This window comes from Juglans microcarpa x Juglans regia, chromosome 3D, assembly GCF_004785595.1.
Source record: "Juglans microcarpa x Juglans regia isolate MS1-56 chromosome 3D, Jm3101_v1.0, whole genome shotgun sequence".
In the NCBI taxonomy this organism is placed as follows: Eukaryota; Viridiplantae; Streptophyta; class Magnoliopsida; order Fagales; family Juglandaceae; genus Juglans; species Juglans microcarpa x Juglans regia.
In genome coordinates this window covers 29,472,340-29,493,382 of record NC_054598.1, presented here as the reverse complement: position 1 = coordinate 29,493,382, position 21,043 = coordinate 29,472,340, and the positions used below count along the sequence as shown (strand labels likewise).

The window sequence follows — 21,043 nt, the reverse complement described above, 5'->3', positions numbered from 1 at the left end:
ATCGGGTTTTTTTATATCATCATTGATATTGCATGCAGATGAGAAGAAAAGGTGTGTGAAAAAGGAATAGGAATAGTGAAAATGACGAAGGGCGATTGTTCAGAGAAGATGAGAGGAGTTCCTACCGACCATGGCTTCACCGATATTGTGCTTTCTTGGTCCCTTGAAGATGTTGAAAACGAAAACCTTTACAAGTACCAGGTTTGCTTTAATCCATCATTCTCTTTGCACATTTCTGTTTAGTTATTATAATCTCAGGGCAGCTTTGGAATGATTTCTAGCATTTAACACTCAGTGAAGTATGGATGAAGAATCTGATGCTTTCGAAGAGTAAAAGAGTAGAAAACAAAAATAAAATTTATTATTATCTGTTTACTTGTAGAGCATGATCTAGTCGTGAAATGTGTGCTAACTTTATACAGGTATGTATGTATATATACCCACATATATAGGATATATAAAGGCAATCTGTCTAAAAGAAAAAAAATAAAAGAATCCTTTCAAAACAGGGGATATATGAATCTTTTCTCCCTTGCGAAGAAAAGGAAAGAAAAACTAAAGAAATCCTTGGTAGCTTCATCCTTGATTATATTTCATCCTCATTACGTTGGAATTACAAGTTGCTGGTTTAAGCTGTGTAAAATGGGATTACCATCTTTTCATTATCTCTTGAAAAAATTTTAATTGGAAAGAAAGACTAGCACTGGAGATTTATGTAGCGCTTCTATTATTGCAACACCATCCCCCCCCCCCCCCCCCCGGCAAAAAAAAATAATAATAATAATAATAATAAAAATAAATAAAAGATATGAACTTAGAAGGAAAATTGTGTTGCTTATAATATTATTTGGGAACAAGATATTGTATAGATTACTTATAACAAAGATTTTTTTTTTTTTTTTTAATTTCAGTAAATACAGAAGAAAATAATCTAATCTCATAGCATTGAGATTTAAGTGGTTTGACTTAAAGTGCGTATTGACTAGCAAAGACTGTCATGAGGAGTTCAATAAATGGATTCCAAAAGATAGTTGAGAACACTCCAAACTTAAGCCCCAGTGAACTAAAAATATTATTATCACACACTAGGGAATATTTCATAAAAGAGAAAAATTATAGTCTTCTCAATAAACTTAATCCACAGGATACATAAGAGAGCAAATAAATGGAAAAAATGATGCTAGCTCTAAACCTTGTGCAACATTCTCTCTTGAAATGTAATGATATAAATCAACTCAAAGGATTTATTAGCTTTCTCACACTTGGAGAAGGAAAGCCCAATTTGTGTTGTATAAGAGCAGAAATCCAACCAAATACATATGAAGAAATTTGATTAGCAGATGGAAAACAACAGCAAGTCCATTTAATTGGATTGGCTTTGAAACCTAAATCCAATTTCTGGTGGGAGAAGTCAAGCCATATGTCAACAAATTGCTACCTTGCAGTCGCTACAATGAAGCTTTGATGCTGGTTTGTTGCGACCAACAGTGATTTTAGGATTAATAGAAAAAAGAACCAATCACAATCATAAAACTACCCAAATTAGATTGTCTTTGAATCCTACATCTACTGTTGGAGAACGATATTAAAGAAATTCAATGTTGCAGGATGGAGTAGAAATGAGATCAAGCAACATCCAAACCCAGAATCTCAATACTCCTAAATCCACGCCCTCTCATAAAAGATAATCTTTCTCAAAGAGAAACTTATTTATATGCTGTAAATTCCTATTCCTTGTTGGATAAGCTACACCAAATTAGTTAATTCTCTTACTCTAGTTCTCATATACAACGAAAGTCAATTTAGAGATGAATTTAAATAGGAATTTGAGTCAAGCGAAACACCATAGAATCTCCAAGGGCGTCTCCTCCATAGTTGAATCTGAGCAGAGGAATTGATTTAGTCGACATATCTGCTGAATACCCTATGTTAGCAAAGTAGTTGATCGATATTGATAATCAATCAGACTTTTCTTGGAAAATATAGTTGAATTGGATATTATTATTATTTTAGTTATGGGATGTAGCTAACCTGTGGATGATTTCAACTTATTTTTTTGAATAAACACAATTATCCTTATACATGTGATTGGAAATAACATAGGTTGGAATTCAAATGTGCATCCTAAATACAAAGCTGTTAGTCATTTCGCCTTGTTTAATAAACTGATCAATAGACACATTTGATATGAGGCTTCTTTTACCATCGTTGTGTTGGGGTAGAAGGAATTTTTTTCTCATCAAATCTTTCCGTTTTGATAATTTTTTCTCTCAAACCTTAGCTTCAGCTTGTACAAACGATTCCGTTAAATGAGTGTAGTCATGTCTTCCAAACAAGGTGAAAGTTGCATATAAATATGTGGGCCTCGTTTGTTCAAGCTTTCAGACATTCTATTATATAATGGCTTAATCAATCTTGATGAATCTGCTACAAATACAGGCTGTTTCACTTTATCTTCTCCTATTTGCATTTTCCCAGCGGATTAATTTATTGGGATGAGCTTTTTGACCTCCAAGAAGATTGTTTGGCACTCTATTTTGATTGAATTCTTGTTTCATAATTACAGGTGGAAGAGATTCCACAATCCTTTGAATCAATTGGCCAGTATTTTGCGTCATATATTTACCCCTTACTGGAAGAAACTCGTGCACAACTGCATTCGAGTATGGAGATTATTTCAAGAGCCCCTTTTGCTGAAGTAATTGCATTTCATGAATCTAAGGCATATGGAACAAAATTGTATGATGTTGAGGTTGATCAGTGGAGAAACAGATTCACTGTTCGTGGCGAGGAGCCTTACAAGACATTGCCAGGAGATGTATTTGTTTTAGCAGATGCAAAACCCAAGGATGTTTCTGATTTACAAAGAATAGGAAGGCAATGGGCTTTTGTAGCTGTCACCGAAATTCCAGAGGATGATGATAGCCCATCAACCAGATTCAAAGTCAAAGCATTGAAAGACATTGAAGTTGATGCTGGGAACCATAAGTCTTTATTTGTGATTTTCTTGATAAATACAATCCCTAACAAGAGAATATGGAACGCATTGCACATGCCGGGAAATCTACAGATTATCAAGAAAGTTTTGTGCACTAATTCTTTGGTAAGTAATTTCGGGTTGAATTTTGTAGTTATAATAATTCTGAGTTAGGCATACATCCTGACGTAAAATCTCCAATTATTATGAATTGGACATTCAGTGAAAGTGGATGTAATAAATGTACAGCATGGATCAGCACTGTTTTCATAATCTGAGACAAATTGTTTTACTTTTGAAGTATTATAAAAAATAAAAACTTGAGGTTGAGTCAACCTTCCAAAAGTTTTAAGTTGATCACAAAGCTATGGGATTCTGTATTGATTAAGTGGATGAGAGTTCCCACATTTTTGTCTTTCGGAACCTGTATATACCACAACTTTTTACGATTGCTGTCCCCTAAAGCTGTTGGGAAAGTATGGTTTAAGTTTTTAAGTGGAAGGTAGAGGGGAGTTTGATACGATATTAAATGTGGAGTTTTCCAGAAAGTTGAACTGATAGAAAATGCTGAGTTTAATATGTTAATCATTATTTATAATGCCTCACTTACTGAATTCTAGTATTTCCTTGTTTTTCTTATTCATCAGCTATTGTAGAAGGTATTATTTTGGTTTTCTGAATTTATTTGTCTTACTGAGAATTGCTGTTGATTCTTGGTTCGATTATTTTCCCTCTCTGATGTTGCAAAACAGATTGAGGAAGATTGTGATCTCTGCTCTGCAGAGAGTGATGGCAGCCACAAGATGGAAGGGGAACTAATAAAATATAAACTGAATGAACCCCAAACCCAGGCATTTCTGGCATGTCTTCGAAAGATGCATTGCAGCCACAAGACGGAAGTGGAACTTATATGGGGCCCGCCTGGTACAGGGAAAACAAAAATCATTTGTACTCTGCTCTTATCGTTTTTTAGAATGGGATATAGAACTCTTACCTGTGCCCCAACAGATGTTGCAATTACACGAGTGGCCTCCGGCATAACAGAGTTGGTGAAAGAATCGCTTGAAACTGACGGTTCGTTTTGCTCATTGGGAGATATTCTTTTGTTTGGGAATAAGGAGCGACTCAAACTTGGTTCAGGCATTGAAGAGATATATTTAGATCATCGGGTCCAAAGGCTTACAGAGTGCTTGGGACATCAGACTGGTTGGAGGCATTGTTTCAATTCAATGATTGATCTTCTTGAGGATTGTGTTTCTCAGTATCACATGCTCTTGGAACATGAATCGATAATAGAGAGAGAAAAGAGCAAAGAAAAAGAGATCAAAGAGGAAAGCAGGGACGAAACTGATGCTAGCAACGAAAAGTACAAGTCATTTCTTGATTTTGTGAGAAAAAGATTCGTTTCTATTTCATCACCACTCAAAAATTGTTTTCTAGTCTTCTGTACACATTTACCCAAAAGTTACACTCAAAGCAATTTCCAAAACATGATTTCTCTAAGTGGCCTACTTGAGTCTTTTGAAACCTTATTGTTTCAAGATAGTGTGTTGTCTGAAGTGCTGGAGGAGCTTTTTTCTCGTTTAGAAGTAGTTGGAGATACTTTGCACCCACTTATGGATGTACCCTTCCAGTTGCAAGCAAGGAGAAGAGAATGCCTTTCTGTTCTAAAAACTCTTCTGGGTTCATTTAATGAACTTGAGCTTCCAATGGGTATGAACAAAGAATCAACAATGGATTTTTGTCTTCAAGCGGCTTCCTTAGTTTTATGCACTGCTTCAAGTTCTTACAAACTGCATTCGGTGGCAATGAGACCACTGAGCATTCTGGTTATTGATGAAGCTGCACAATTAAATGAGTGTGAGTCAGCCATACCCCTTCAACTTCCAGGTTTAAGGCATGCTATTCTGGTTGGGGATGAGTGCCAATTACCAGCATTGGTTGAAAGCAATGTGTGTAAATCTTGTTTGGTTGTCTTACTTACTGCTCCCTTTGTTGGAATTTGACTTTCCCCCTTTTTTTTTTCCTCTTGCTTAACGTCATTTTGAAATCTACTTATAGATTTCTAGCGAAGCTGGTTTTGGGAGGAGTCTATTTGAGAGAATGAGCTCACTGGGTCACTCGAGGCATCTTCTTAATATACAGTATCGAATGCATCCGTCTATAAGTTCTTTCCCAAATTTGAATTTTTATTGCAACCGGATCTTAGATGCTCCGAATGTTAAAAGAAAAGGCTATGAAAAGCACTACCTTCCAGGGCCAATGTTTGGTACTTATTCTTTTATAAATATAGTAGATGGAAGAGAAGAACGAGGTGATGTTGGGTATGGTTGGAGAAACCTGGTCAAAGTTGCTGTTGTCATGAAAATATTGCACAATGTCTACAAAGGTAACTACATTTGAAGTCTAGTGTTCTTTTGACCATAACAAGATATTCTTTGATTCTGACATCTAGTCTAATAAGTTTCTATACAGCTTCTGGGGTTATTTCACATTTGGCTTTAGCTTTTATAGACAATGATGCCTAATCCTATAGCAAGGTTATATTTGTAGATGCAGCACATTTAAGTCCTTAATTTGATTTCTGTATAAGTTGATTTGTTTGATCTCTAATTCCTTAGATAAAATAAAATGGTGGAAGTTGATGAGGTTTGTCAAAGTGACTGAATGTTTTAGCCTTTATTGTACTGTAATGAATGGGAAACTTTTACATGCTGAAGTAGGAAATTTTTTAGAGATTATCTATCTATGAGTCCTGGAAAATTTAATCAAGTCCGAAAGAAGAAAACATAAATTTGATAAATTATTAAAAATACTATAAAATGCACGTTTCTGTAATTGAGACTTGTCACATTGTATCTTTATCCTTCCATGTGGTCTTACTTTCTAGAACTCTTGATAATGGAACTTCTTCCCTAAGATAAACCGGGAGTTAAACGTCCTGGTTTCAACCTATAATTAACTTCTGTTTTTGATATATTTTTTTCTTTGTTTTTGGATTGCTTTGAGAAAAGCTTGGGATGGTTCAAGACAGAAGCTCTGTATTGGTGTAATATCTCCTTATGCTGCTCAAGTAGTTGCAATTCAGGACAGACTTAGAAGGAAGTATGTTAATACTGATGGGTTCGCAGTGAAGGTGAAATCAGTTGATGGTTTCAGGGTGGGGAGGAGGACATAATAATAATATCAACTGTGAGATCTAATAGGCATGCATCAATTGGGTACTTATTGAATCCTCAGGGAACGAATGTTGCTCTTACCAGGGCGAGGTAAGATATTGTAAATTCTTCTCGAAAGTTTACTTTTGTATCCATATTGACATGTATGGTGAAAATATCAGTTTCCCCGTAATGCCTTTCAGGCACTGTCTATGGATCTTGGGAAATGAAGGTACACTCGGTAATAGTCACTCTATCTGGGAAGACTTAGTCCTTGATGCTAAGAAACGTCAGTGTTTCTTTAATGCTGATGAAGACAAGGATTTACACAAAGCACTTTTAGATGTGAAGAGAGAGTTTGAACAATTTGATGATTTGCTGAATGGAGATAGCATACTTTTCAGAAGTGCAAGGTGGAAGGTATTTGACATTCAATAGTTATGCTTTCATTACAAACTATACTCCTTTTTTCAATTCTCACTAGTGGCAGTGTTAACACTCATTCTTGTTTGGGTTATTAGCTTTTATTATTAAATTTTCTGTATTCTTTCTTTTCCTCTTTCCAACAGGTTCTTTTCAGTGATAATTTTCTGAAATCATTTAAAAAATTGAAGTCTGTGACGAGAAAAAACTCGGTTATAGGACTTCTGCATAAACTTTCCCAGGGCTGGAGACCCAAGAAGAGATGGTCAAGTCCAGTTTGTGGAAGTTCTTCACAGATCATAAAGCAATTTAAGGTTGAAGATCTTTATATTGTTTGTGCAAATGACATCAGAAAGGGATGGAGTGACGTAGTAAAGGAACTGAGGTACTTTCAAGTTTTGAAGGTCTGGGATATATTACCTGCAGAGGAAATTCCAAAATTAATCGAACGGCTTGATAGCATGTTTGGGAAATATGCAGATGACTTTCTTAATCGCTGCAAACAGAAATGTCTTGAGGGGTATGTATGCTCTTTTGCATTTTAGAAAATCTTTAAAGATATTGCTAAATTTGCGATAATAACATTGTTATCTATTGACTTTTGAAGCGGTTTAACTTTTTCTGGTTATTTTTGCTTAGGGATTTGGAAGTTCCGAAGAGTTGGTCAAGCTCTTTTGGTATTGTATGGATTAGGAATGTTGCTAATATTGAAAATGAGAGTGATTTAGTTGGTTGCACTTCTGACGGTAGAAGTTATGTTGAGAATGCAAAGGTTAGTGAGAGTCTGATGCTGATGAAATTCTACTCTTTCTCATCTGGTGTAGTGGGCCAGTTGCTTTCAAACAAGGATTGTGGTGAATTGGATCTTTTATTTGAAGTAACTGATCAAGAGCAGGAGATAATTGTTTTTCCTAGAAGTGCTTTTATACTTGGACGGTCAGGTACTGGGAAAACCACTGTTTTGACTAGGAAGTTAATAGAGAAAGAAAAGGTGTTCCAGATGGCAACAGAATTATTTTATGGTGTGAAGAGCGATAACCTTGTGCATAGCCCAGAGAATGAGATTGAGGGGACCTTGGCGGAAACGAAGAGAACTATATTGCACCAGCTTTTTGTGACAGTGAGCCATAAACTGTGTTATGCTGTCAAACTACAGGTCACACAACTCATTTCTCAGTTGAAAAGGTGCATATTTTATTTGATAGTACTCTCACGTGAATTCATGAGCCGCTAGTTCCATTGAGTTTGGGGAAGTTTAGTTCTTTTGAATCTTTTAGCTTGATTTTTATTAGAAACTATGAAACTCAGTTTTCACAGTATTTGATGGGGTTTTGAGAAATTTCTGAAGGAACTTGGGTTTGGATGCATATAAATGTCAATAAACCATGGACCCCTTCCAGTTTGTTTTTTGGCAGGCCGATTTATGTTAAAACGTTGTTCATAAGTTAAATTCAATACTGGATGTAATTTACTGATAAAAAATATTATATATATTGGATGTAACTATACAACATCTTATTGTTCTTTTTTATTTTTTTATTTTTTTTATCTATGTTGTGGTGTTTCTCCATATAATTTTTAGCTTTCAAATCTGTGGGAATTGGGGATTAGGCTTAGGTTAGCACAAAAGTATCGAAAGTCTTTTATTTTGTTAGTACAAATTAAGGTGGATATATTATCTCTTCAAACATCTTGGGGACAAATAGACTTTGCACCCTTGAACTATCATGGATTTTGCATTTTGCACCCCAAACTATGAAAACCGACTCATTACACCCTCAAGCTACCAAATATTGACACTTCACACTATTTTTTAATTGATAGATAACCGGGAAGTAATCGGTGAAGTGGCACAATCTTGATAATTAGATCTTGGTTTGCACAATCTTGAAGTGGCACAATCGGTGAATTGGTGAAGTATTAAGTTTTCGTGGTTTGAGGTAGCAATATGCCAATGTTGGTAATTTGGGGAACAAAGTGTAAAAATCTTGGTGGCTTGAGCATGCAAAGTGTATTGATCCCAATATTTAGTTTCTGGCTAAAAAATTCAGCTTGTCTTACAACAAAACATCCTGTGAATAAGCACTACTTGTTTTTGGCAATAAAGTTGTTCAAGGATTTCACTATGAGCCTTTTATGACTTCTTTTTTTTTTTTTGTAGCTCTGTCTGTGATGGGTGATTGCTCTAAAGGTACCGGTTCAAATGATATTGATGATTTTGACGATGCAGTTCAATTCAAGGACATCCCAGATTCTTTTGTTGGTGTTCCTACCATGTCCTATCCTCTTGTGATAACATTTCATAAATTTCTGATGATGCTTGATGGAACTGTGGGCAATTCCTACTTTGAAAGATTTCATGAAGTGAGAAAACTTAATCCTAGTCGAGTTGGTGGTAGATCAGTTGCCTTAGAGACCTTTATAAAGTTGAAGGAAGTTAATTATGAGAGGTTTAGTTTATCATACTGGCCCCATTTCAATGCCAAGCTAATTACAAAGCTTGACTCTTCCAGAGTTTTCACAGAGATTATTTCTCATATAAAAGGTGGCCCACAAGCTGTAGAGGAAGGTGATGGTAAGCTCAGCCGTGACGACTATCTTTTACTATCAAATAGCCGTGTTTCCAGTTTAAGTAGACAGGAGAGAGAAATAATATATGAGCTCTTTCAAAATTATGAAAAGATGAAGATGGAAAATGGTGAGTTTGATCTAGCTGATCTTGTGATAGATCTACATCATCGTTTGAGAAGTGGAAGCTACAATGGTGATAAAATTGATTTTGTATACATAGATGAGGTTCAGGATCTTACATTGAGCCAAATTGCGTTATTCAAATATATCTGCAAAAATGTTGAAGAAGGTTTTGTTTTCTCTGGTGATACAGCACAAACTATTGCAAGGGGAATTGATTTTAGGTTCCAGGATATACGATCTCTATTCTACAAGAAGTTTCTACTGGAATCAGAAAGCAGTGGTCATAATAAAAGAGAAGAAAAAGGAATAATGTCAAATATTTTCCATCTGAGCCAGAACTTCCGTACTCATGATGGGGTTCTCAAACTAGCACACAGTGTTCTTGAACTTCTATATTGTTTCTTTCCTCAATCGATTGATGTTTTGGAGCCTGAGAATAGTCTTGTGTATGGAGAAGCTCCGATTTTGCTTGAATCAGGGATCAATGAAAATGCAATCATCACTATTTTTGGATGTAGTGGAAATAGTATTGTTGGCTTTGGTGCAGAGCAGGTAATATTGGTACGGGATGATTTTGCTCGGAAGGAAGTTGCCAAATATGTTGGGAAGCAAGCTCTTGTTCTAACCATTGTGGAGTGTAAGGGCCTTGAGTTTCAGGTGGTTATTGTGCATGTTTATTTATTTGATTTATTGGTTTACATTGAGTTGATTAGCATTGGGGAGTTTCAGTAACCTAGTTTATTGTTGAATTCTCAATGAATAAAGCTATTGCTTTTAAATGCATATTTTTGTGCATTATTTTTGTGCATTATGTCTACATATTAAAAATTGTCACGTCACATGTTTAAGCTAGGGTCCATTTTCTTAAACAGTAATTTATTGAGCCATATTTTCCTGGTTTTTGGTCATTCTTATGTTGTCCTTGTGCAGGATGTATTGTTGTACAACTTTTTTGGCTCATCACCTTCGAAAAATAAATGGAGGGTAATATATGAATATATGAAGGAATACGATTTGCTCGACTCAACTTCACCTAGCACCTTTTCCACCAAACACAATGTCTTGTGCTCAGAACTAAAGCAACTTTATGTAGCTGTCACACGAACAAGGCAGAGATTGTGGATTTGTGAGAATACAGAGGAGTTCTGCAAACCAATGTTTGAATATTGGAAGAAAAAGTGTCTTGTCCAAGTCAGACAACTGGACTACTTACTTGCTCAGGCAATGCAAGTTGCTAGCAGTTCAGAGGAGTGGAGGTCAAGGGGCATGAAGGTTATCACTCCACTTTTTATGAATATATTTTCCTCCTATTGTGCTCAAAAGCCTGAGGTTATTTCATAGGAAAAATCATGGTGAAGGAACTATCAGACTGTTTATAGTTTCATAGAAGTAATTTTTTCCCAAACTAACTCTACCACTCCTACCAGTACTTTATATTATGTCATTGTTTTTGGCCCTGTATTATTAAAAGTTCTTCTGCTCTGATTTTGACTGGAAAACCTTAGGTTATTGCATGGAGAATATCATGGTGAGGGAATGATCAGAATATTCGTTTGTGGTAGTATCATAGGCTTTGATTGTTACCCAAAATTAATAGCTAGGCAATGATGAAGATGATACGGTCATTGTTATTGAGTTCTGCTACGGAAATTATTACTTTTATCTTGCAATTGTATTACTTGTGAATGAGGGCATGGAGTCTATTGACACCTTATTTTTTTTTTCTTTTCTGCGAACACAATTACCTCTCTATGGATATCTAATTCTTTTATCTGTACAGCTATATCATGATTGTAACTATGAAATAGCAACAATGTGCTTTGAAAGAGCCAGAGATACTTATTGGGAAAGAAGATCTAAGGCTGCTGGCCTTAGAGCCAAGGCTGACCGAATGCGACATTTGAATCTTGAAGCAGCAAATGTTATACTTAGGGAAGCTGCTGATATATTTGAAGCAATAGGCGAGTGTGATTCTGCTGCCCGTTGTTTTTGTGAGTTGGGGGAGTATGAAAGAGCAGGTATACTTTGGATTCTATGAAAGTCATCAAATATAACCTACCATGTGCTTGTGGTGTTTGGCTTCTAGTTTTGCTGTTAATTTTTTTTGCAATAATGGATCTTAAAACCTCAATCTGTCTTAAAGTTGAATTAGAACCTTTTCTGGTATGGAAGCTTTTGACATTATAGAAATAATTCCGAGCGAAGTCATTGTCTAGTGGAATGGTAAAGTCTCAAACTGTCAAGTGCCAGTTCACATTTGAGTTTGGACAGAGGCCAGCCCTTTGTGGAAAAAAAAACTGAAAGTTGAACCATATCTAAACTACTCTCAGGACCACCCCACATTGGTGGAATCAACATTGGGTAGTGACATTTAAAAGATTTGAGGGAGAATGTAAGAGGCCAAAATGTGCTCCACAAGTATTCCTTTTTACTGTTTACGTTGTCATCTTTTCCATTGCAACTGTGTTCTTCATGGAATTGTTGATATAAGTACTTGTATCACAAACCCTATCATGCGAGGGTTGGAATTCCTTTTATTTAATCTCTAAATTTTTGGCCATAAATTTCTGCACATGAACGAAGCTGAAACATTAACTTGAGCACCAAAAAAAACTTGAGAGTGGTTTGGTTTTAATGAGATTTTTTGTTTTTGACTTGGCAAACATCCATTTGTTGCAGGCAGGCTTTATTCAGAAAAATGTGGGGAGTCAAAGCTGGAAAAGGCAGGGGAATGCTTTTCTCTTGCTGGATGTTATGAACTTGCAGCTGATGTTTATGCTAGGGGCTATTTTTTCCCAGAATGTTTAAAAGTTTGCTCCAAGGGAAAATTATTTGACAAGGGTTTCGAGTACATTCAGTATTGGGAGCAAGATGCAACTATAGACGTTGGAAAAGTAATAGGAAAAATTGAACAAGAATTTCTAGAGGGTTGTGCTCTTCATTATTATGAGGTTAAAGATCACACATCCATGATGAGGTTTGTTAAAGGTTTTCATTCCACAGAATTGATGCGCAAGTTTTTGAAGCCTCTGGGTTGCTTTGATGAGCTTTTGTTGTTGGAAGAAGAACTGGGCAACTTCTTAGAGGCAGCAAACATTGTGAAGCTAAGAGGGGAGATTCTAAAAGCTTCTGATCTCCTTGGGAAGGCTGGAAATTTCAAAGAAGCATCCATGCTAATTCTCCTCTTTGTGTTGTCCAGCTCATTATGGACAGCTGGAAGTAAAGGCTGGCCTTTAAAGCAGTTTACAGAGAAGCAAGTGCTTTTGGCAAAAGCAAAGTCATTTGCTAAGAACGAGTCCAACAACTTCTATGCTTGTGTTTGTACAGAGGCTGATGTTTTATCAAACGAGAAGACTAGTGTGTCCGTCATGAAAAATTCTTTGAATTCTTCTCAGAGACATAAGAGTGCTTGCGGTGAAATAATATCCGCTCGAAAAATTATAGATGCTCATCTTCATACAGACTTGTCAAAGTATATGTGGGAAGATTATTTTGTTTTTGATCAAATAAAGCATTCAGATCAGATGATCTCTGGAAATCAGATTTCTGTAGAAACACTTGTTCACTTTTGGAATTTTTGGAAAGATCATGTTGTGAACATTTTCAAGTATCTCAGAAGTCTTGAAACCCAAGATTTTAATGAATGTAAACAATATGGAGATTTCTGTTTGAATTACATGGGAGTGTGGAGACAGTTCCGTGAACTTAACGCAATCTATCTTTTGCTCAACCCTGGTGCTGATTGGGTGAGGGATAGTGATAATTGATTCCTTCATCGGAATGGAAAGTTGGTTTCTATTGATGTTCGCCATTTAGCTTTGACTGCTCTAAGTTACTGGTCTTCAGAAATGCTTTCTGTTGGCCTGCAGGTTTTGGAGAATCTTGAAGCTCTTTATAATCTCTCATTAAAGAATAACCTCTCCATGTTCTGCCAAAGTAGATCACTTACTCATATATTTGAGGTTGCAAAGTCTCTTCTGGAATCCAAATATCTGGACTGTGGGTCCCAAGATGCCAAGGCATTACAGAGATTTGTCAAATTTTCTGCTGAATCTTTCTTTGGCTATGTATTTCATCTAGATTGGCGAAAATCATTGGCAGAGAACATGTTTTCTCTGAGAGGGAGTGAAGTTTCTAAGAACATACTACAGCAAGTGATATTGGAAAACATCAGCTCGAGGGGTAAGCTAACTTATGGGAAAATTGGAAGAGTCGTGATGATAATTCTTGGATTGGGTAAGCTAAACAATGATTTGTATGAGAAGATTTTAAAATTGTTTGATATAGATGAGAACCCACCCTGGAAAACATTCATTCAGAATCTTTGTGGGAATGTTGATATTTCATTTCCACATGCTACTGTGCCTGACAATATCAGTAAATCTCCAAGAGAGTGGTCCCTTCTATTCAGGCTCCATGAAGCTTTGAAGGATACCTATAACGCCAACTGGATGAAAGAAAATGACTACATATCTCCTGGTTGTTTCGTGTATCTTGTTGAGCGCCTATTGATCTTGGCATCCTCCTTCCATGGTCACTTCATCACTTCGAAGTCTTCTTTTGTTGAATGGTTTATCTACGAAAAGGTAGATAACAGCCCAAATTCCACTTTTGTTTCTGAAGTACAACCTTTCCAAGGAGGAATCTATGAGTCAATTATCAATTTTGTTCGGCAGCTTCTTTGTAATAAGACGGATACACTTGAATGGATCAGAAGGTCTAATATATATGCAAAGGATTACTATCCGCTGCTGGTGATGAGATTGGTTGCTATAATATGTTTGGTTTATTTGAACTCTGGGAGCTTTTTGGATTCACTTTCTGAATTGCTTGGTAGGAGCTATATCACTGAGCAACTTCCATCCGAATTTTATGATGTCCTTAGGAGAAGAGGGAAACATTTACATATGGATGTAAATGTGCTTGCTGAAGCATTTAAAAAGATCCAAAATCCTCTTGTAATTGTGAGTTTGGGAAAGAATTGTTCGCAATATTTATTGCCAGATGCCATTTTTGTTGATATGACGGCAAAGCCGTCCTGGGAGGACATGTTGAGAGTCCTGCGTCTTCGGACAGTTGAAGCCTCTCGAGGTGAAATTGTAGCTGCTGAAGAGGGTTCAACTTGTCAAATTGTATGAAATGGCCCAAAAATTGTTTGGCCTTGAGATTTCTGTTTATTATATAAACTGTACAAATAATTCTATACACGGAAAGAATTAAGTATATGTCAATTCAATCCCTATACAATCTGTCAAATATTATGCTAATTGAACAGAAGAGTGAATCAAGAAAAGAAATATGGAAACTTATGGAAGAAGGTAGCTGGCATGCTCGAGGAACTGAATCTACTTTCTGTTGCATTGGATGCGAGGTAAGCATATATTGAATTAGACATGCCCTGCCTTCTTATGCTTTGTTCGAAGAGGTCATTTTCTTTGATCTTATGGCGAAATCTTCAAATGTCAATGATTGGCGAACCCTCTCTACATTACCTTATCAGGGAACCAACCTCGGAACAATATGTCAATGATTGGCGAACTTTCCAAGAGATCACAGTCAAGAAGACAACATGTCAAACCTTTCCTGAAGCAGCTTTTCTTGGAACTCAGCACAATATATCCGGTAGAGACATCAGAAACCGACAATACATCAGTAGACCGGTACAATTAGATGGACAGTGATGGTGAGGCTAAGGAAGGCAACAGTGTTGATAAGGGTAAGTCAAATGCTTCAGAAGTTGCTGCGGTGTCTGGAGCCTAACAGTTATTCTACTCCAAGCAACCTGAGGGCTATGCTTGTGATTCTGGACAGATGGTTCACAACTTTTTATGGGGTTGTCACAAATGAGTATATAACATCTCAGTTTTGTACTTGAAAGTGCCATATTATAAGTACGAAACTCTTTATTATATATATTAATATGAGCAGCTATATCTCTATCTCAAATCTTGCTTTCCTCATCTTGAGTGATGACTAAATTTAATAACAGCAGCTGCTGTCACATAAACAGTGCCTGAAGGCATTGCACCCCCGAGAGCTTTCATATGCTTTCATATATATTCTTGTAGATTTCTATCTTCTCGATGTTATCTTAGATTCTTAGTTTCCACTTATCATGTGTTTGATACCCCACTGGCAATATGGCAGTATTGATATGAATAATTCGTGTTCATAGATCGAGTTTGTGTGGAGCTGATTTGTACAGTATGCTATTACATGGGTCACCAGAAAGGCATATTTGGTCAAGTAAAATTTTTTGTAATTCTTGAGAATCCTTGAAAAAAGTTTCTAAGTATTTTTTTATTTATTAAATTCTGTGAAAGTAGATGCGTAGGATGAGAAGTTTGGACAAAAAATAAAAAAAAAAAATTGGCAGAAATTTAGGCGTTTGGACAAAAAATAAATTTTTTTTGGCAGAAATTTAGGCAAATGATTAAATTTTTTTTCTAGAAGTAGAGAATAATCGTTCGTTGGTGTTTTAAATAGGATTGGATTAAAATTGAAAAAATAAAAATAAGAAATTTTAAATTTTGAAACAAAACATACCCTAAAAAAATTTAAAATACAAATATTACAAAAGACTTAGATTTTTTTTTTTTTAATTACAATACTCTTATAAATCTGTCTGTATTACAATACTATTACAATTTTTTAATTCTCATAGGATTTTTCTATCAATCAATGTTGTATTAATTTTTTCTTCTTAAAGAGAAATGATATTTATGGTCAGAGCATGAAAACGTCGAGCATCAACTCTCAATCCCTGTGCTAAATGTGTAAGGGAAATAAAACCAAAGGTCCAATCTAGAACAAACAAAGTTTCTAACCCAGCCCATGGGTAGGGTCCTCTAGACACAACCTGCAGGAGGGAGGGTGCTGCAGGAGATGAGACTCATTGATCTGAAGGCCCCTCGAGTAGTGTCCAACTCTCAAGTGTCTGTCCGCATAGTAGGCATAATGTGCAAGGAACCCTTAATCTTCTGACAGAAAAGACATCAACGGACCACCAAGGATACTGTCTAAGAGAAGGAAATCGGAAAATCACGCCGCATTAATGGCACTACTACCCGACACGCCACATTAATGACACCACTACAAAGCCACGCCACATTAAAGGACTCTGACAAAGGGAGTAGTACAACGAATGCAGACTCCATTAGGGCAGACACGATCTATCCCCCTAGGCTTATAGTATAAATAGCAGGTCTCAAGTACGAGAATACTATCTGATCTCTAAACTCTCTCACTTATTTACAAACCTCTAAGAATATTTACTAACTTTGACATCGGAGATTTCCTGGCCTCAAGGCCGTTCTCTCCTAGTCGCATTCTCTCCCATTTTTTGCAAACTAATTTTGGAAGACCTGAGTTGTCGGAGCCTAGACCAAAGGTGTGCAAAACACGACGTTAACAGTGGTGCCGTCAATGGGATCGTTATAAATCTTACATGTCTTTCTCATGCCTGCGACAACCCGTTCCGGACAACTCAGGAGAGACATGAGAGAAGCCATGCAAGTAAGATTGAAAAACATGGAGGAATGGGTGACAAAGTTAACTGACGAAGTGCAAACACTTCAAAAGGAAAACGAGGAACTCAAAAAACCTAAGCAGGAGCGGAACGACAGAGCAGAGTCCAGCGACAGTGAGCATGCTGGGTCCCGGAACACGCATGCTGGACCGAATAAGGAAGAAGAGCATAAGAACATGTAGGATGAGCTCCGGAATCTTAAAGGAAAATATGAGCAGATAGCAAAGAAGATGGGTACATCATCAACGGTGGACTAGTTGCTCACAATTACTAGTCTACCCTACACGGAGGAGGTGATGGCGGTGCCCTTACCACCAAAATTCAAGGTCCCAGCTATGGAAACATATGATGGAGGAAGGGACCCTCTTGAGCACTTGGAAACTTTCAGGGCTCACATGACGCTACATGACTTCCCAGGTGAAGTAGCGTGCAAAGCGTTTCCATTAACTCTAAAGGAGTTGGCACGCGTATGGTTCGAGTCTCTGGCACCCGAATCAGTGGATAGTTTTGGCGAGCTAACCAGATCGTTTCTAACTCAATTCATGTCGAGTCAAAGGAGGTGGCGCCCGGCGGCATACCTTCTCACCATCAAACAAACAGAGGATGAAAGCCTAAAGTCCTACCTAGCTCGGTTCAACAAGGAGCGCATGACCACCGATGACCAACAAGAGAAGATAACCTTGGCGGCGCTTCTGGGAGGAGTTTGGCAGTGATCCCAATTTATGGCCAAGCTGGCAAGGAGGACTCCCATGACGTCGAGAGAGTTCATGGACCAGGCCGACAACTTCATCAATGTGGAAGACAGTCTTATGGCATTGAGGAAACCAAGAAGGAAGGAGTTGGAGCAAGCAGAGAAGAGGGCAAAGGCTCCGGCTAAAGCTAAGCCCTACGAGAAGTCGGAGAAGAGCTCCCAAGAAAAGAAGAGGGAGGAAGTCCCAACAAGGGGACCAAGACCTTGGTTTGACCAGCCCACATTCACCATCCACGAGGCTGACACCTTTGCCGCACGAAGAGAGGATGACCAAGGTATAGCGTGCTGTTACTACACATACCACAGGTCCACCTCACATAATACTGAGGATTGCTTCTCCCAGCAAGGGAGGAGGGAATATGCAGAGCAGGAAAGGCAACGCCACCCCCTGGCCCAGAGTCTAGAGCAAGAAAGAAGGGGAAGGTCAAGAGAAAGGAGTAGGGATCGAGACAACCGGCACAGGAAGGAAAACAGTCCTCGGCGACGACCACCTGTGTGGGAACCACAGCAAGCTTGTCCTCGTTCTCCACCACGGGAGGGGCCTCCACTTCGAGAAATCCGAACCATAGCAGGAGGATTTGCGAGTGAGGGTGTTTCCTCCTCGAGCAGAAAAATAGACGCCAGGCGGGTCGGGTACCATGAGGTGTACTAGGTTGAGTACCATCTTGCCAAGCATCGAATTGGCGACCCTACCCCTGTCATCTCCTTCACGGAGGCCGACGAGGAGGGAGTCCTGTACCTCCACGATGACACATTGGTGGTCACTATGCTTGTAGCCAACTTCACCACTAGTAGAATCCTCATTGACAACGGGAGTTCTAAAGACATCCAGTTTTTTGGGGCCTTCACCAGAATGAGAATAGATATTGCTTGGCTGCAACTGGCCCCCATGCCATTGAAGGGCTTCTCCGGAAGTATGGTTCAGCTTGTGGAAACCATCATGTTGTCGGTCTTCGTTGGCAGCGGCCCTTGCACGACCCCTGTCATGGTCAACTTTTTGGTAGTAAGGACCCCGTCTTCATACAACGTCATTATTGGAAGGCCCACTCTGAATAGCTTGCAGGCCGTCACGTCAACCTACCACCTCAGGATAAAATTCCCAACTCCCCAGGGAGTGGGAGAAGTCTGAGGAGAATAGGTCGAACGTATTCCCCTCTGGATTCAGGAATAGCAATATGGACTAAATGTCTTGTCCATGCCAAGGCACTTACTCCGAATAGTCCTGACAAATGATGATTGAGACGGGATTCGGCATTTTTAAACCACGAAACGCTCGGTTTCCATTTTGGTTGTAGGTGTAACTAGCCCGCTATTAAAGATATGGCAGAAAGAAATAATAGAAAAAGAGCTCCAATATAAAGATCTTCATTAGTCCGTAAACTGACTGTATACCACCACTGATAAACACCAGAAGGATGGTGGGCTTATCTCAGACGGCACTGCCGGGAAGGAATAGGCCATGCACCACTTGAAGAGCCCTGGCAGACTCACCCTACTAGGCTTGAGGGGGAGTAGAGAGTGCATGGCCCCAAAAAGAAGAATGAACGACAACCTCCTTGGCCGAAAACTCTGTTTCCTATTGTCTTATAATATCTTTTTCTCCAACATGTAATTTCTTGATATTAAATGAAAATTGTAACTTTTCAGGACAATGCAAAACGCCTACTTCCAACTTTCATATTATCAGCAAAGCGCCAACGAGACAATTTGCAACTAACATAATCTACAACAACAAAGTCATCGACGGATTAATTTTACCTCCTCGCAAGATACCACAGAGAAAGGTAGGCCTAAAGGTTGCCTTATCCCTCCGGCGGAGGAGTGTGGGTCAGCCTTCGAGCTGCCCGAAGACGAAGGCATAGATTCCTTGCAAGCGTCAACAGGCAGGTGCGGGTCCAATCACAACATAACTCCTTGCGGGATACCATAGGTAAAAGTAGGCCTAAATGTTATCTTATCCCTCTCGCTGAGGAGAGCGAGATCAGCCTCATGGCTTCCCGAATGAATTACCTCAACCTTCGTAGCAATAAAGAGTGGTATCAATGCTAGCCTGACCCAACACTTACCTTCCCTACGATATCAACGAGTGGGTACGGGTCCAGTCTCAAACTGCCCGAATAACGTACCTCTCACAGGACCAAAGGGGAGAACTAGGCCGAAGGCTATTCTACCCCTTCCACGACCGAGAGCGGGTCATGCCCTTCAGGCTACCCGAACAGCTTACCCCGACTCCTATCGTAGCGAAGAGTGGACCGGCTATATTGCTGTCCAAACTTACCTCCCCGCGGGATACCACAGGGAAAGGTAGGCCTAAAGGTTGCCTTGTCTCTCTTGTGATGGAATTCGGGCTTAGTCTTTCGGTCACCCTACATAAACAGAATCTCTAAAGAGGAAAAGGCATCGCACAGGAAGCTACACAGTGTCAACAAGCGGAAGTGGGCCCAGTAATAGAATGTCCAATACTCACCACAATTCAAGGAAAATGCGGCCAACAGCCACCTGAAGAAATTACCTCCTCGGGGGTTTAAAGAGGCAGGTCGGCCTAAGGCGTCCTAACCTCTCCCTAGCAGAGAGTGGGCTGAGTCTATGAACCACCCAAGTACTGGAGCAAAAGGCACAGCGGATGAAGGAATATGGAGGAAAACAATAGCAATATGGCGAACAAGCATGGCGCAATATAGGCCAAAAGACTCAGGTTTGTGACATTGACCATTGTTCCAAAAAAAGGTAATGATAACATTCTTACTTGGCAAGCAAGATGGATACAAAATGATAAATGAAGGAAGGCGGGTATAATTCCAAGCTACCCGGGCAGCCCACTTGCCGTGGATGAAGGAGGCAAGTCAAGTCGGAGTGTAACGCCCCGTATTTCAGTGTATTTTTACTGAAGGATTATTTTTGATTGTTCAAAAATTTATCCTCTTATTTTAAAATTGGTTGGATTTTTAGTAAGTTTATTTCTATGATTTTATTTGGTGAAAATTAATTTTATGTGCTTTCTAAATATTTATTTATTGTTATGCATTTAAATTGCTTTTAATATTTAAATTAATTACTGTGGGATTTAATTATTTCAATTTGACTTTACCATTACGTTTAAATTATTTTATTTAACTTGTGGTTTTAAAATCGTCTCCGTTGGATCTTTTTTGTGACCCAAGTTATGAGGATTGGACCTCATTTCTTTTCCCTCCTTTTTTCTTTCCTTCCTTTTTCTTTTCTTCTTTTCTTTTTTTTCCTTATTTCCTCTCCTCTCCCGCGCGACCTCTCTCTCTCCTCTCCTCCGCCCGTTTCCTTCGTCTCCTCCCAGCGCCGCCGTCGCGCCGCCGTGCGCGACACCGCCCAGCCGACCAGCTCCCCCTCCCTCCGGCGACCTCACCTCCCAAACCTCAGCCCCTACCTCGCCGCCGGTAGCCCACACGCCCCCCACGAAGCCGCGGGCCACCTTCACGCCAGCGCCGCCGTGAGCCGGCGGTTGCCCTCACCGCCCAGCCCATTAGCTTCCCCAGCCG

The 21,043-nt window shown here is 38.8% G+C and overlaps 2 protein-coding genes across 2 annotated transcripts in view; both read left to right on the top strand.

The window, feature by feature from the left end:
• Positions 1 to 21,043, top strand: part of LOC121255674 — a 103,890-nt gene continuing 82,847 nt past the window's right edge. The window contains exon 1 of the mRNA XM_041156129.1: positions 1 to 194. Coding sequence (XP_041012063.1) covers positions 82 to 194 — 113 coding nt within the window. The 5' untranslated portion in view covers positions 1 to 81. The remainder of the gene's footprint in view (positions 195 to 21,043) is intronic.
• On the top strand, positions 2,666 to 14,494 carry LOC121255790. The gene is given in 13 exon segments (XM_041156303.1): positions 2,666 to 3,103; positions 3,730 to 4,929; positions 5,039 to 5,366; positions 5,992 to 6,132; positions 6,135 to 6,246; positions 6,339 to 6,555; positions 6,705 to 7,078; positions 7,198 to 7,743; positions 8,141 to 8,175; positions 8,720 to 9,909; positions 10,183 to 10,524; positions 11,033 to 11,270; positions 11,932 to 14,494. Coding segments are annotated over 13 exon segments (6,249 nt in total). The 3' UTR covers positions 13,020 to 14,494.